The following is an 18112-nucleotide window of genomic DNA, read 5'->3' as shown; positions in this document are numbered from 1 at the left end:
GCTGTATGTATATATATCATCACACGCATTATACTAATAAGCGTGTGATGATATATATACATTTTTTCACAAGCTAAGAGAATTATCCATTTAAAATTCAATCGAAAGGGCTTTTAGATGATTTGTTTTTTAAAACAAAGTAGGACAAACTTCACACATTAAGGGACATTTCAACCTTTCACTCTATCTGGTCTCCACAACACAACTCAACTATACCCATTTTCGCAAATGATCCTAAAATGAACATTTTATGAATTTGGCACCTTGCTGAATGAACTATTGCTGGTGAAATATAGAGATTGATTTTTTTTCTTCTTTTTCACGGCGTTGCCCTTTTTGTCTTGTGTGAAAAAAATGTCTGAATAAAAAAAGAACTGAGCTAGTTTCAACAATGTCCAAATTACTTTATTTAAATTGTCGCTATAAACTGACGTGAAGCCACACTGAGAATGTTTTAAATACAAAAATACAGTTCCATGCTGTACAACACAGATTTTGCTGTATCCATTCACAAAGCACACTGGATCGAAAAGGAAAAAGACGAGCATCTCACCTCTACTTTCATTCAAACAGTCTTGACTGATCACGTGAACGGTTTACATCTCAAACCCGGAAAAACTACTGTGAAGCTTCTCCCTATTTCGTTCTCATAAATACAAAGTCTTCATAACATGCTGTAGCACAAAGTTGCACAGAGAGAAAAAGCTGTGGCTTGAAAGTTTTCAAAAAAATATGACGGCCAGGTTACACTTTCAAATAACATAATGCATTTGCCAGATTTCGTTGCTGTACAAGTGTTTAAGTGAAGATTGTTAAAGTATCACTCGAAAACAAACCCATCAATGTCAAGTGATGGATATAAATACAAATGTGATTGTCTTTACATACGATTATTTCAGTCTCTAAACCAAGAAAAAAGCAGTGGAACATGAGAAAAACATGAGATAAGACTGATTATTCAAACATACTGTACGGTGTGAAAACCTCTGAGGCTATTACAGTTTTTATTTTTCATTTTAACCCAAAGTCAAATACACTTCTGGTTCTTTACACACACACACACACACACACACACACACACACACACACACACACACACACACACACACACACACACACACACACACACACACACACACACACACACACACACACACACACACACACACACACACACACACACACACACACACACACACACACACACACACTGTTGTCGTTACCTGGGTGTGTGCAACTACACTTCAGTCCAAAAGAATGTATTTTGGATGAAGACCAGAAGATGGAGCCATACAGTCAGTTCAGACCCTTCACAAACTCACCCAACCTAATATACAAAAAGACATCAACTACAACAAAGACAACACTTGTAAGTGTAGTGTTGATTCAGTACATCAGTACGATGTCACACAACAAAAATTAAATGGACTTTTTCATTCCTCATCCGAAAAAAAGCAAAAATGATGTGATTATTTAGATAAAACATCTTTGCTTGTCGACTACACTGGAAAACAGGAAAAAATTAAAGGCGTCTGTTTTGTAATCTCTGTGTGTATGAGCGGCAATGTGGAATGATAAGACATTTAATAATACATGCAATGTGATAATATACTGTAGATGCACACACAGACATTAAATTAAACCAAAAGCAGAGTTTAATGTCGCTAAATGAACCATATTTCCATCCCAATGTCTCCACCTTCACTTGACTTTTGCTTTTTTTTCTAAAATAAATTTTCACTTTAAGTGTCAGAATTAAGAAGGCATCAGGAAAATAACAGTGTTCAGGTTGAGGCACCCTGTGATTTCATTTCAAATGTTTCGTAAGAATCAAAGAACGAAGGAGTCAATACATGAGGCACAGTATCGGCTCGGGGTTATTGACCTTGACCAGGGCACCTGCTGATGATCAATACACGAGTTACCTGAAGACTTTAATAAGTGCAGAAGTAACAAGATACCAATTAACTTTTCATTAGAGCCCGACCGATATATCCCTTGGCCGATAACATCAGCTGATAATTCTTATTCTTTTACAGAATGTTTACATTTTATGTAAAAAAAATATTCTTTATACAAGTTGTATATATTTTCATTTTATTAGAGTTTTCTTTTCATCTATAGTTATTTATAACAAAGTTTTTGGTTAAACTGTAATATATCAAGCCTCATTTTTATTTCTTTGTCATAAGGGTTTGATGACGACATATATATATATATATATTTCTTTTTTTTTGTATATCGGTCGATATATCGGTATTGAAATGTTATCGATCGGGCTCTACTCATCAGCGCTTGAAATAATCTACCCCTGGCTTACAGTGTTGAAGTCACACAGACCTCAAAATTGTTTCTTTTTTCTTTTTGGAATGCTCGGGAAGATATCTTTTGGATTAGTCACACAACCATGGATAAAAATCATGGCATTAAATATTATACATTTTTACTTTGGTCTCATTATAGTGTCAAACCCATAGTTTGCATGTTGCGAATAAGTAAATCTGTTAAACTCATTTCAGATATTTTGACCTTTAGTTGTACTTCCTGTCTTTATTGCAGTAAAAGAATGAGCCTGTACTGTTACTGTATATTTAATGATGGCAAAGATCTCAATTGTGGCTAAAGGTCACTGAAGGTCAGGTTAAAGGCATTTGCAAAGTCAGTCATGTTGTGTAATCTTTAGATTGAAATATCCAGTCAGCCTTGCTCACTGGTCAAAGCAAAAACATATCTAAGGAATAAATCGGTAAAGTCACGGTGCCTCTGTTTCCTGCCGGTTACTGTGTGTTCCTGGAACAGTGGCTTCCTGGATCCATGGTCACATTCATTACCACGGACTTTACAGACAGCAGCGTGATAAAAGCAAACTATACAAAGGTTGACCTTCTCTTACTTGACTTCATTCACAGTGAAACACAGAACTTTCTAAAAATGAAAAGTCAACGCCTTGGTCAGAGCAGGAGCTGATGCACAGCTGGAGTGGAGTCAACATTTCTTGGCTCTTTGTGGAAGTCGTCCTTCACACTGTTTTTTTTAAAGGTAAGTGGATAAAACGTTTTTACACAGATTACCTTCAACTCTCAAGAGTCTTGCTGTGTGACGGCAGCCGGGTCGCCTTGATAAACAAAGCCACCGAGATTCATCTGGAGCTACGAAAAAAAGCACGTGGTGGAGCTTGAGATGGCCGAGTTCTGAAGGCAGAGTAGTGTCCCGTCTCAGTTGCCCTCCGCTGGTGTGGCTTCTTCCCCTTAAGTCTTTCTGACCGTTAGTCAGCGCTCATGCAAGCTCGGGTCGCGCCTCCATTTCTCCACGAGATGCCGTGCGTGCTCGCATGTACTCGCTGGTCTGGGGCGCCCTCTGACACCCGTTGCCGAGGCGCCACCTCCGTACCGCCAGGAAGGTGTTTACTCCATACACACCTGTCACCAGGAAGCCAAAGATCTGCAGACAAGAGGCAGAAACACAACGTCTGAAATTGAATGTGAAACTGAAAAGAAAAAAAGGAAAACTAAAACGCGGCATACCTCATTAGAAATTGTGTGCAACAACCATATTCAACACGACGTAGCAAACATGCGACTCACACGGAGGTCGGAGGTCACTTCATGTAACTATATTTAACTCATTCAAAGTTGACGAAGAAACATTGGTTCTTTGTTGCAGGTGATTATACATATATGAACACAGTTATGGACAATATATTCAATTTCTGTGAATAAGTTCTTCCAAAATATTACACACTGTAGCTTTAAGGAGATAGATTGTGACACTTATAATTGGACTTAAAAAATATATTAATGTTTTATATATATTAGTGCATGAATAAACACATACAGATACCAGACTTTACTAATTTGTCAAAAAATTCGAGTATATTTTTGAGAGTAAATAAAAAATCGAGTCCAAAATAAAACCATGAGCAATTCATCTCAGTCACCTCTGCTCATGAAGACACGTGCGATAAAAGTCTGGTACCTGAATGAGACCTTTGATTAACTGTCACTCATCGGTAAATTTACAGTAATGCATCCTTCCTGACAGGATGTCTCTAAATGACTAACATGAGGAGAGATTTACAGAGGTCTGCTTCTTTTGCCGGTCAAAAGACCCCCAATAACATTTGACCTACTCACCACTGCTGCTATTTCAGCTCCAGAGTTATGGTTCATGCAGGCGAGCACGAGGGACGACAAGAAGAAGAAGAAGGTGCTGGCAGCCGTGTTCACCAGGTCCTGCAGGGACAGACACAGAACATACAGGATCACTTTACGTCCCAGATTATCATCAATCTATTTCTTTTTTCAAGAGACTGGATAATTGAATAATAACTAAGGGTATAGTGTCCCTTTTAATGTTGTCAATGATGCAGCTAGTGATAAATAAAAATGTGTGTCAAGAGTATTTGATCATTCTGCTTTCAGTGCCTTAGGGACAAATCCATAGCACCAATAATTACCAACTAATACCAATAACCAACTACCAACCAATCACGCTGCAGGGAATAGGGTTACAACGGCAATGAATAATGGAAAGGGTTTTTTCTTTTTTTGCAGAACAATATGATGTGACAGTGAAGTTGACCTTGTGGATATAAAATGTCATCACATTGTCATTTTATTTCAATATTTGCCTGAAAATGTGTCATAATTAGTGAATTAATTCCCAAGTTGGGGCCAAAGCCATGTTTAGTGAGGTCAAAATAACCTTGACCTTTGACCACCAATTGCTAATCTTAAAGAAGAAGTTGATTCTTGAGTCCGAGGAGAAGTTTTTGCCAGATTAAATTAATTTCCGCTCTGCATTCCTGGTCAATTGATTTCAGAGGAATGTGAGGTCACAATGACATTGACCTTTGACCACCAAAGTCTAATGAGTTCATCTTTGAGTCCAAGCTAGAAGAAATTCCTTCGAGGTGTTTCCTGAGAAATCACATTCACGAGAAGGAGACGTACGGATGGACAACCCCGAAACATAAAGCCTTCGACCACTAAAAGTATTAAAGCCTGTTACAGAGCCCCACATAAGGTATATATTATAAATGATAAAGATAATATACCCATTTTTATTTTTATTCATACACTATGCTAAACATGACACACTAAGAAAGCAAGCAATGTTTCGACAGTTGCCTCCTGGATTTTTTTACGTGTCCATTTTCAACACAAAAGAGGTTTTTCCTCACAACAGAGAAGAAAAGCACAGAGATTTTTGACACCCCAAAGTACATCAAGGAAAGTGTCAGAGTAATCATCAAATTTGATAATCATAATGAACCAACCAGACAAACAAAGAATAATTTGAAGCCTTTCTGACACTCGTTGAACTCGTATTAGCCTTAAGCAACAAGGCTGAGCAAAGCACCTTATATAAGACACACACATCTACACACACCCGTCTTTTACACATGAGAGAGAGAGGGAGAGAGAATGAAAGAGACACGTCCCTTTGATGATTTACTCTCCTGCAGTCACTAAAGGGTTAATAATAAAGTCCTCAGCCCGACTGGGGCACTGCCCTCGTGATCAGATGCGTGATTGTGATCACGGCAGACGTGATATCACATATGACACACGAGGCTCAAACAATGGCCATGTCTCTCTCTCTCTCTCTCTCTCTCTCTCTCTAAATCCCACCATGTCCTCCACATGTCCATTCTGTCCACACACGGAAACCATCATTCACTGTTATCTGGACTGTCACAGACTGAAACCTCGTTTTAACATTTTAAAGACGGTGTTTTTCGACTGCGGGGAGGTTTTTACGGAGACTGCTTTTATTTTGGTGCTGGCTACAGAAAACAAGATGCAGGAAGTGGCAGTTGTTGAATTTTGTTGTTGGTCAGGCCAAACTGTCAATTTATAAAAGCAGGAACAACAAGATAGAAAATGTCTCCGGATACGAGCTGACACAAATGTGTACACACACACACACACACACACACACACACACACACACACACACACACACACACACACACACACACACACACACACACACACACACACACACACACACACACACACACACACACACACACACACACACACACACACACACACACACACACACACACACACACACACACACGGAGGAGAAGCAGAAGCAGACTCAGCAGTGGGTAAACACTGTGATAATGTGTCACCGATCCTGCTGTTTAATCAGTAACACATTAATATGAAACCTTCACACGTTAACTGGCACAGTCAATGTGTACACCAGTGTTATAATCCTAACGCTCAACAGAAATCATAACCCCGTCCATCTCTCACACACACACACACACACACACACACACACACACACACACACACACACACACACACACACACACACACACACACACACACACACACACACACACACACACACACACACACCCCCCCCCCCCCTAACATACTCATTCGTCTCATGCACACACCGCAACACTGCACTCGCACACTGGTCCATCTCGCCCAACTGGTTGAGCGGGGAATACTGTATATTCACGCTCCAGCCTCAGTCTCTTTCGCTTTACATTCCGCGTTTTAACCAGAAATAACGCGAGTGCACACTCGACCAAACCACTGGCCCTCTGGCTTATTATTGGCTTGAATCACTGTTTTACAATCTTCTCTTATAGAACACCCCTAGCATGATTTTTGAAAAAATAAAAAAATATATATATAAATGATTCGCGAACGTGTATGTGCCTCTGCATGTGAACATGGTTCTGAATTACTTTTTTTTTTTTTAATAGTAACCTCCAGAGCTCTCTTAACGATCAGGACGGGAGTCAGCAGTGCTCTTGAACAGGAACCAGTTTATTAGGGTCCGATCACCAACTGATGCAAATATTTTTCAGGGCGTGGCAGAATGTCTCTCCTGCAACACTAGAAGCCGAAGTCCCTGCAGCACGTTTAACCTACATGTGTGGAATTTTAAAGGCTCATGTAACAAGCCAAGCCAAAAAAACAACAACAATCATTCTATTGGAGCCAAAACCCAACAGGACTGTTGAATTAAATGTGTTCAGGTTGTGTTGAACGGCCTGTACATGGCGGCATGGCGAATTTCAATGTTTCGCCAAGGAAAAGGAAAAGTTTGATAACTGGTGATGAACGTTTGATAAGAGTCACTGCCTGAAGACATCTACATGCCAATATCTGTTCACAGCACCTGCTGGAAACAGGAAGTAGGGCTCATGTAACAATATTCATTCTATTTAGATTCAACTCTGGTCTACATTGTGCTACACAGCAACAAAATGCATGTTTGGTGCATGCTCTCTAGCGCCAAATAGTGGACACAGAAAGTGATGAAAAAATAAAACAATGCATCATGTCGCCCACCATGGTTTGATGGTCGCAACAAAGCACAAAAGGGGATGCTTGTTCCGTAGTGCTTGTTAGTAGTATAGAATACACATAATGTTCCATGTTGTACTGTGTGTGGTTCAATATTTCAGCTGTGGCCACAAGACAGAAGCTAAAAGCTAACCACACTCCTAGGACTGAATCTATGGAGACCCTCGAGGATGCAGCAGAGCTCTAATTATGAAGTCTAGTCACACGGGGCCAGGACGCTTCATGCAAGAATAAAATCCCTCTCCAGATTTCACGTCCATGCCGGATTCCAGTTCAAAGCCAAATAAAAGATAGTAGGGACATTTTTCATTTCTTCTCTCTGCTTGGGTGGGCAGGTTTTCAGCTGTTTAAAACCAAAGAAGCTTTTATTGGATTCCACTTCAGGTTAAATAAATACAAGATGGGCAAAGTGGTTTCTGGTCTGAACCGATGATGGATTAATGACCATAGTTTACCACAACCCTCGGCTGTAGAGAGCGGATCTGAGGTAATTACCATCAGAATAACATGGGGGTCAAACAGAGAAACGAGGATGGATTCACATGCACGTGCACACGCACTGTGCATAAACAGAACGTTCGTATAAATTTTCTTGAAACCCATCAACAATCTTAATCCTTTGCATGCAATATTATCCATCAGCTAGCTAATATTTATGTTAGTGTGCACAGTGGACAAAAACAGATACTGTGACACTGATATCTGTGTGTAGTAGGAATGTTAACAATAAGCAAATACTGTGCGCTCCTTTAACAGATATGAACAGCATCTGCAGTTATATTTGCTGCCCACACCTCCCCCATGACCTTTCACCAGACATAATATTCCACAAACATCTCACCACTCCTCCTGAGAGTCATAGCAGCAAGTAAGGAAGTAATCCAGGTGACTGTTGTCTGTATAGTACAAACGGCGACTATGTGACTTTCTGATTTGATAAAAAAATGTTAACAAACAGACTATAAACAAGAGACGTAGAAATTTTCAACAATTTTACGTTCGGTTCATGTTTTATCATTTCATTAATCTAATAGAGGTGCATGGTTATCAGTTAAACTTATGGAAAGGATTTATGGAGTTGGAAAACACATAGCCAGATAGACTGAAGCTGATGCTTATAATGCAGTGGTCACCATCGGTCTGTCTGCTACCAGGACAAAACATCCAGAATATATTGGACACACTAGCAGGACATTCAAAGCATCGTTCTCCTTCAACACCAATATCTTTCCATCCTCCTTCAGCCAATGGATTTTCCTCCCTGTGTGGCCTAAAGGGTTGCCCCGTTTCTTTGCCCCAGAACCTGAAAGCGCGACCAGCAGTTATTTTGTCATGACAATCAGGAATGGTCTGCCTCCATCGGTCTTTTCAGAGCTCAAAATAAGCTCATTCATGCAAACTAAGCTCTAAAGTTCAACTAAATCACTGGAAGTCACAGAGCGGCTTTCACCACACGGTCCCAAGAACTGAATTAATTTCATTGTGGGAGCCGAGTCAGGACCTGTGTTTCCCCTTCGGCGCTGCCAAAGTCATCACAGTGGATGAAGTGGAGGAGATGGGATCATGTAGCATATGATTGTGCAATCGAAACCTCCTTCTGAGACACTCAACTGCTTTATAAAAAAACTCTCACTCCATTTGGAGTTAGGAGACAGAGGAAGGCAGCAAAGGGGTTAACGGTTGGCTAACACTCAGGAGTGCTGGCTCATTGTGACATTCCCAGGGGCCCAATTTGACCGGAGCAGCTTTGAACTTGGTAGACATAAACAGCATGGGGTAGAACCTACACTGTAGAGCGCAACCAAGCATCGTGAGCTGGGTAGCTTCTAGTACAATACAGCGCTACAAAATTAGTCAGGGCAGAGACGAGGGAATCTTGAAGGCAGCACCTACTGTAAGTCTTGCTATTCTTTATGAACCAAAAGTGCATAGCAGAGGGTTTAGTGTCTTAAACACATGATTTTTTTTCTCCTAAAAACACTGTCTATGTTCTTTTTCACTACAAATCTTCACATTAGCAACACCAACGAGCCAAACCACAGCCGACGAGAGTCAAATTCCTTTGACGAACGACCTCTGCTGCGAGCATAATGGAGCGCACGCACACACACACACACACACACCCCCAACACACACACACACACCCCCAACACACACACACACACACACACACACACACACACACACACACACACACACACACACACACACACACACACACACACACACACACACACACACACACACACACACACACACACACACACACACACACACACACACACACACACAAATTTCTATAGCAGTTAATCACCTAAGTGGAAGACTAGGCTTTAGTCAGGGCTGACATGAGAATGTCAAGTGAGCCTCGGGAGAAAAGGAAGAGAACGTCAAAGAAAAGAATGAACGGGAAGATTTTAGATCACATGGACTGTAGTGGTCACAGGTATTCCTAGTTCAGCACTCTTGAATTAGCTCTGGCCTCTCCGAGACTGTAAAAAGGCTTTCATTTGGTGTCACTCTGCCAAAAGTTAAAGTGAAATACCCCTTTAATGTTTGAAATGGAATACCGTACCAAAGATGCAATAAAGTAATCTGATAGCCATGCTGGTACTTGGACATATGGCTCAAAGTCCACTGCTCTACGGTAGGCAGTGTAAGCTGTGTGGCCCCTGGAAATACAGTTAAAGACGTTTTTTTTATTTCCACTCCTCTTTGTAAAAGAGCTGGCTGCAGCTCAGAACACACCAGAGTGTGTATATAGGCAAATACTGAAAGGGATCCAGTATCTGCTGGACAACACCCACCAGCTCATTTGCTAACAGCTGACAATGCATATTCTGGTGGCAATGCTGAAACTGTATGTTCTCAGTTCCACACTCACTGTAGTCTCACAGTTCTACCGCCTTGTATAATGAAATTGTGCTTTTTAACCCGATACTCCAACATAGTGTTCTTCAGCAGAGGTCCGCGTAGAGCTTGTGCAGTTCAGTTCAGTTCATAATAGGGACAGAACAATAGATTTAGGAATAGTTAGGCTTGAAGGAAATTACTGAAACGCTAAGAAAAGTGGGACAAATATGATTATGATGATGATTAAGGGAGAAAAATTAAGGCAAGAGCACAAACACGGAGACCATACACAATTTGGACTCTTTTCATGTGCCTTTTTCTTTGACAGTTTGTATAAAGACACACCGTCAATGTAACCCATAAATACAGAGTAAAAAAAACTGAAACTGCTTTATGCTGCTGTATATGAGAACGCAAATTTCCACAGATGTTGCCCAGGGCATTTTCCGGAACTTATCCTGCCAGCCCTCTAGTAAAATTTCCGGAAAATATCAGTGAGCCCATGTGAGAATATGTGAGAATGTGAGAAAGGCGCCACCACTCCCCTGATTGTTCTGGAAATGGTCCTGCTGTTGTGTACGCGTCGGACCCGAAACAATCTCCTTCTGCATTCTCCAAATGTGAATAGCAAACTCCAGAAGATCTCCAGACCCAATTCTCTGGACATTTTTTGGGGAGCTCATGTCTGAAATTGGCCCAAGTCTTCCATACAGCAGACGGAAAAATTGACGGTGCTTCCTATAATTCAGTTTTGCCGTGGCCTACCTTTTTGCTGTGTGGAATAAAGCCTACAAGTAAATTCACATTGGTCAACATAACACTTAACACCTAAAACCTGAATTCAGTATCTAATGAGTCCAGACCTACGACGCATTATCTCCCCGTACGTACCGTGAGGCTCCAGTTGACGTGCGGCACCTTGGTGTGCAGGTTGAGACTGAAGATCAGGAGGAGGACTCCCGTCACCACGAAGGCACTGCAGCTGACAAACTCAAAGAAGTAGACCCCTCCACAGGGAGAACACATCATGATAGTCTCTATGCAGATGAATCCAATGAGTGATAGGACCTGAAGGGAGAGGGGGACAAAGACAGGAAGAGACCAGAGTTACGTGGGAGAAGATGAACGGCATGCAGAAGCCAAGTTTTGCTTACTGGATGATGAAGTGATTGTCCTATGAGTCCCACTCCTGGCGGTCTGAGATGATGTCTGCCTCCAGCCAACCTCCATCAACAAACCACAGTATGAGAAGAATTCTGCTATTTAGGTGCCATCAAGACCCCGACGAAACCACACAAAGATTACCGATTGGCTCAGAGCTTTTTAAAAACCAAGAGACAAGAGCAGCACCATGGGAATGCCACGGCGACATATTACTGACCTGAAGCCGCTGAATTCAGAACCAGTTTGGACCAGATCTTCTTGGTCCATCAGCGCTGGAACAGTTTGACTTTTTTATATTCAATGTTGATATATTGTATAATGGTGGGGTTTGAGCTGAAGGATGATTTTCAGCTTGAGCTTTTTCAAGTGGCAAAACAACTTACAGCCAAAATTTCTAAGCTTTTTACGTATCAGACTCTATGTATTTGTCCTTTCTGTGTTCCTCGCTCCTCTAAACACTTTGTTCAATTGCATGGAATTTACTGCAGGGTGTCATGGAAAATTCTCTCTCCTCTCTGTGCGAGGTCATCTTATCTTTGGCAGGTCAGGTCACTGTCTCTAGAGGTCATGGTCTTAAATTGTAGTCTAAACATCCTGATTCTAAAGGAGCCATTCCATGTGTTTAATGACGAAATGAATCTGAGAGTTAAATACACCTCGATGACCGTGATAGGGAGGGTTTTTTGGGACATCATGCACTGACACTTTTTTGTACGAACCAGAAATCCCCTCAACATTGAGCTCCTGTAACAAATGCTTCTGCTTTAGACATCTACGGTCTCCGTCCTCCTGATTCAACTGCATCAATTTTTCCATTACACAGGGGACAGTTTTGTATGAGCAGATCACCTTTTACACAGGTGTAAAGTATGTGGTAGGCATTTTATTCTCTTTCAAGACATTCCTTGAAATCTCTGTTTATGTGATCTCATGCAAAGTAATGCTAATGTCTTATGACTGAATGAGCACAACAGATACAAGAACAACAAATGATATGTAATCACAGCCTGTGTTGTTAGATTGAAAGAGAAAAAAATATCTATTTAATAATAGAAACAGACAGTGGAAGGGTTCAAATAAGCTGCATAAACAGATGACTCAAGTGCAGCTTCATTAGCACCTTGGTCACCCTGAATGCCTCACCGATACAGTTTGTTTTTTCATAGTGCTGAAAGGACAGGATTACATCATGCATAACTACAGCCAACATGGACAGACTCAAGTTTGGATGAGAACCATTAACACTCCTTAAAGTCCACATTGTTAAACCAGGGCAACAACCTCTGCTCCCTGCGAGTCACTGGTCAATAAGTCCACAGATAATGATGAATTAACACAACAGACTGCAGCCACATTACCTGCGACACAATAGAGCAAAGACAGGAGAAGACTAATCCACTGAGTTGACCATCATCAAGACAAAAGCTGTATTTTTTTGTTGTTGGTGCAGCTGTTGCAGACTCATTAGAGCCATGAAGTGCAGCTGGATAACAATCCATCTGTGGCAGGAAATCAGCCAAAATGGCTTCACCCAAAACATGAGTGGAGGGCTGCTCAGGCTGATGGATGATGTCATGTCTCTTGTAGAAAGCATATTGCTTTCCCCAAGTCCCCTTGTAGCAGTTGTCATGGGAGGCCACATGGGAGGGGGGGGTTAATAATTAGTAATAATTTCATGTCAACCTTTACCCTACAACAATACGCAACCTGCTTATCACGAGAGCATACGCTCATGATCATGCACATCAAGTCTTTCCCCTTTTCTCTCCCACATGCACATTCTTATCTTTGAGATTGTGGTGACCTTAAAAGGCTCCTTGGATTCAGATCCCCTTCTTATACGCCATCTGTTGTGGACATTAATGGGGGGAGAAAAGAGGCCTCGCTGCAGAGACTATGCAACATTATACGCTGCACTTCTAGCGATATGGGACTTCATACACACAAAAAACAAATTCCAAAAATGCTCCAGCAGCAGCCCACAGTCATCTATGTGATGGAAAATGTGGCCTGAACGCAGGTTATGTTACACCCCAGAGGACACGGCAAACAGCAACGGCATCCATGTCTCCACACACACACACTCGTGTTGTATTTACGTCTCCATACAAGCTCCGAATAAGTAATGTTTCAACCAGAGCCGAATGGAGCACATGGTGTCCCTCTTAGAGCAGGAAGTGCTCGCTGACATTAAGGTGCACCTGGTAACTTAATTACAGAAAATTTGACAGGAAAGAAAAATCCACCTCACCATTACATTTAATGACAACTTGTTAGAGTGGTTAAAAAAAAACGTGGGGGGGGGGACACGTGGGTTCACAAAGTGTCAATGAGTGAACTCTTATTCACAATGAAGGAAACTCAAGACAGTTTGATCGGTGCACAGTCAGGCTTCGCAAGGTATCAAATTCCTGTCAGCGTAAAGAGGCATGAGGTGAATGGCAGTTGGACCTTGTTGACCCAGTCACAGCAAAAAGACAAAGAAAAACCTGCTGTCAGGATGGACACACCTGGGTCGGGTTACACACCCTACTGTGGGGGTTGTGTCTGATCCGAACAGGGTCAACAGCGACCTGTGGATCCATTAATCCAAGAAATTACTGTTTTGAATTTGACAGGCTCTGTGCAAAATGCATTTTAGTGCTCTGGTGTGAAACGACTACGCTGGTTCCATTAGCACATTGAGCCTTGGTCTCCACAGAGGAGAATAAAGCCACTCTCGCTAAAACAGGTGCCAATGCAAGTGTCAGGATCTAATGAAATTAATTACAACCTCGGAGCAAACAAGGTCTGGGCGTGGAGGTGATATTGAAAACAGTTCCTTGGCAGAGCCATGAGGAAGTGTGGACAAATGCCAGAGGGGGCAAGTGAGGCGTTAAAGCCCATAACGTTTGAGGGACAAGAGATGTTTGGAACTTTAAAGAAGCATGTGGTACAATGCAGCATGTGCATCAATGCCATCTCCATACAACTGCACAAAGTTGATTCATCAACAACACATGACGACTGCCCTTTCAGCCACAGGACAACTCTCCGCACTGCACCTCCTTGGCATTGAGTGTTGGCGGAATAAGCAGGAATCGTGCTACATTATGTCCTTGTGCGTTACTGTACATCACGTGCAGTCAGTTCTGCGTTGTCATCTCCATCTATCGCCTCTAAAGGGAACATCACCAAAGTCCCAGCTGGCACCGAGTTTAACGATTAAAGGACAGAGCAGTAAGTGAAAAAAATGGCAAGGCCAGTGAAGCTATTAAAGTTTGGCAGCAAGCCTCGCAGGCTTCCTGTGAGATACGGAATGTGAAACTGGACGACTTTCATTAGTCCCGTTCTCGTCGGAGAAAGAGATACGACTAGCTCCAACTGGAAAGTCAGTATAAGAGCTGAACAAACCATTCAAGTAAAAAAGTAAATATAAGAAGCCCTGAGATAAGGCTAATTACACATGTGCACAACGGTTGCTATATTTCTACGGCATAAAAGTGAAAATATTTCTAGACACAAAAATGAGAAATGATCTTTAAATTGTAATCTACATGTATGGGCGGTCACATGACTAATAACAATATGATTTTTTATTGTAGGGGTCTCTGTAGCTGAAAGATTGCCAAAGAAATAAAGAACCTAAATGATTGTTGTGCTGCCATTGAACAGCCAAGTGGAATGCAACGTTTGCAGCATTTGCTTTGAAACCCACAGGGACTGTGAATATGATTGTTCAGTGTTATTATTGCATGCTTCAAACTTCTCCCACGTCTGTGACAGGTTGCCTCGTATCCTAACTTCCCACGTACGCAGAGGTAAACATCACAGGTTTGTGTGCAACAGCACTGGCTGACGGTGCTCCTCTCACGTATACCGCTGGAAAACCACTCGTCCCACAAGATGATAACACGTCTCGACTCAAACTTCCTTGAGTTTTAAAGCAGAGAGGCCAGAACTGTGCAGTGCCATCACCCAACAGTTTGGACTTCTAGTTTTGCTTGTGCTGTACCCACAAATGTTGTTAGAGGTAATTGCTAGTTTCCTCAACTCCCTGGCTTTTCCTGTTGTGGACTCCGCACTCCTTTTCGTGTGCATGAGTGCGCAGGCCTGTGTCTGAGTTTTCTTGGCACAAGAAGAAGAGAAATGGCTGTGGCTTGATAGATATTTCCTCCTCTGGAGAATTGTCAGCGCTTTAGGAGCACTCATTTCGGCTTTTTATTGTTGTTGCCTCTTCTACCAGTTCAGACATCTGGTTTAGGTGTGTTGATTAAAAAAATAAAACAACAACGGGCTTTTCCCAATGACAAGAAGGGGAATTCAGGACCTCATCAGACAGTCCACAGTGGTATCATCGGACGAGCATGAAAGCAGTCACACATTGGCAATTAAAGTTTAACCTAACTGCAAACATGCAAAGGAAAAGTTATCAGGTCCCTCAAGAAATACTAGTTTATCACAAGAGGCCAGAAATATAATTCATCACACAGTACAAAGACACTAAAATCTACTACCAATGAAGCAAATGTGTATCCTTCAAAATAAAAGTCGACTGGAAAACACTGGAAAGTTGAGCAATGCATTGCTGAATTGAGAACCAGCACCCCGGCCCATTTAACTCCATATGTCATGAAGTAGATTTATAATAAACTTTATATACTTGTGGCTATTTCTGTTGGTTTTACCAGTTCAGGGACAGGGTTGGGTGTTAATGTGCAAAAAAAAGTACAGTGGGTTTTTAAAAAAACGTGCTGTTAGAGCTTATAATAGTTCTCATGATGGTTCTTATGGTAGTTCTCATAATAGTTCTCATGATAGTTCTTATAATAGTTCTTATGATAGTTCTTATAATAGACCTTATGATAGTTCTTATGATAGTTCTTATAATAGACCTTGTGATAGTTCTTATAATATCTCTTATAATAGTTCTTATAATAAACCTTACGATAGTTCTTATGATAGTTCTTATAATAAACCTTATGATAGTTCTTATAATAGACCCTATGATAGTTCTTATAATAAACCTTATGATAGTTCTTATGATAGTTCTTATAATAAACCTTATGATAGTTCTTATGATAGTTCTTATAATAAACCTTATGATAGTTCTTATGATAGTTCTTATAATAAACCTTATGATAGTTCTTATAATAGTTCTTATGATAGTTCTTATAATAGACCTTATGATAGTTCTTATGATAGTTCTTATAATAAACCTTATGATAGTTCTTATGATAGTTCTTATAATAAACCTTATGATAGTTCTTATGATACTTGTGTCAGTGGCTGCTTGGTGGATGTTTATCAACCAATGGTGCGTCATAATTAGCCTTGCTCACTCTTACGATGCTGTACTGTACGTGTGTGTGTGTGTGTGTGTGTGTGCGCGCGCGCTCAGACTCACCACCTCCACCGCCTTGAGGATCCCGAAGTAGGACCTGAGGTAGTCCACGTCGCACCGGATCCCCCCGAAGACGTTCCTCGCGAGCACGGGCTCGGTGGTGGGCTGGTACGGACTGCTGGCCCCGGAGATCATGGACGTGTTGGAGGCCTCGGCGTCAAAGCCCTCCGTCTCCTCGCTGGTCCTCATGATGGTCTGTTCGCGGGAGGAAGCTGGACTCTCGGCCGGACAACGTTACGACATGCAGCCCCCCCGCCCGGGTCTACCTCGCTGCGCAGGTCGTGTGACAGAGAGCTCACTTTGTTCCGCGCAGCCTGGACGCGGATGGAGAGAACAGACCGGTCGGTCCACTTCTCATCGCCGCCCCGCGGGGGAAACGGCCGCGGCGCTTGTTGCCCTCTTCGACGTCAGGCGCAGGGGGGGGGGAGAGAAGCCCCGCGTGGTGTCCGTGGTAACGCGCGTCTCTCTCCCAGGCTGCGTCTCTCTGGAACAGACGCACTTAGCGGCCGTGAGGCGGGTCACTTGTTCGAGTCCCCGAGTGTCACTCTGCCATTGGACGGTTGTGGTTAGTTCAGCTGCACCGGGGGGGAAAACAAACAAACACAAGAACAAAACCCAACCATGAAGCCCTACCGGGCTGCGTGGCCGGTCTCCGAAAAACACTCGGCCATTGTGGCGCAGAAGGACGGAGAGAGCGCGTCTCTGTTCCCTATTGTGAACTTAATGAGGGGTTTTCAGTCTCCGCGGCGACCTCCAGCCCGGGCTGCCTCCCCTCCGCTCCGCTCCGCCCGCCGTGGATGCGAGGCAGGCGTGTTGTCTCCGCCCCTCTGGAAAAAAAAAACCCTGCACATTCTTGTGTCGGCTCTGACTGCGCCAGGTTTCAAGTGTCCACAAAACAAGCGCGCAAAACAGCTCCGGCAGGAACCGACATCTGCCCCTCTGTCCGGCCACAGTGTCCCACCAGGCCTGGTGACATGACTCCTTCATCCTCCACAGAACTGTTATTTTTAGTTTTCCCCCCCTCAGAAATTCCTCCTGGGGGAAAGCATACTGTTTGGCTATTTTCCCCTCTAAAATAAAACCATATATATATACATATATATATATATATATATATATATATATATATATATATATATATATATATATAGATGCTATATATATAGCATCAAATGATCTGATCAAGTTCCTTAAGACTGTACAGTTTAGATATGCACTGATCAATGGAGAATTCATAACTGTGTTCTCCAAATAGTGACAGTTGTATCAGAGGTCATGTCAAGGAGACTCCAGGTATAAACACAGACTGTACAAGGGGATAAACCCTAATTTTCATTTAGGTGGAATGATTTAAATACACTTCCCTGTG

General features: G+C 42.1%; 1 protein-coding gene across 1 annotated transcript; it reads right to left on the bottom strand.

Annotated features, from left to right (window-relative positions):
- Positions 1 to 380: 380 nt before the first annotated feature.
- Positions 381 to 17556, bottom strand: cmtm4 (CKLF-like MARVEL transmembrane domain containing 4). Its single transcript, XM_035628430.2, has 4 exons — positions 16747 to 17556; positions 11088 to 11264; positions 4134 to 4232; positions 381 to 3441 (listed from the first exon to the last, which is right to left on the bottom strand). Exons 1-4 carry the CDS (start codon positions 16930 to 16932, stop codon positions 3277 to 3279), a joined length of 627 nt encoding a protein of 208 aa, XP_035484323.1. The 5' UTR covers positions 16933 to 17556; the 3' UTR covers positions 381 to 3276.
- Between the last annotated feature and the right edge of the window lie 556 nt (positions 17557 to 18112).

Source organism: Scophthalmus maximus, chromosome 4, assembly GCF_022379125.1.
Source record: "Scophthalmus maximus strain ysfricsl-2021 chromosome 4, ASM2237912v1, whole genome shotgun sequence".
Taxonomy (NCBI): Eukaryota; Metazoa; Chordata; class Actinopteri; order Pleuronectiformes; family Scophthalmidae; genus Scophthalmus; species Scophthalmus maximus.
The sequence above is the reverse complement of the archived record's forward strand: the minus strand, read 5'-3'. Positions and strand labels throughout refer to the sequence as shown.

Excerpts from the sequence above, each read along its gene's own strand:
- cmtm4 (XM_035628430.2), bottom strand. The coding sequence starts at position 16,932 with ATGAGGACCAGCGAGGAGACGGAGGGCTTTGACGCCGAGGCCTCCAAC. Across the intron at positions 11,265-16,746 it reads TCCTCAAGGCGGTGGAGGTG|GTCCTATCACTCATTGGATT; the intron begins GTGAGTCTGAGC and ends CTCTCCCTTCAG. Across the intron at positions 3,442-4,133 it reads GAGCTGAAATAGCAGCAGTG|ATCTTTGGCTTCCTGGTGAC; the intron begins GTGAGTAGGTCA and ends TCTTGTCTGCAG.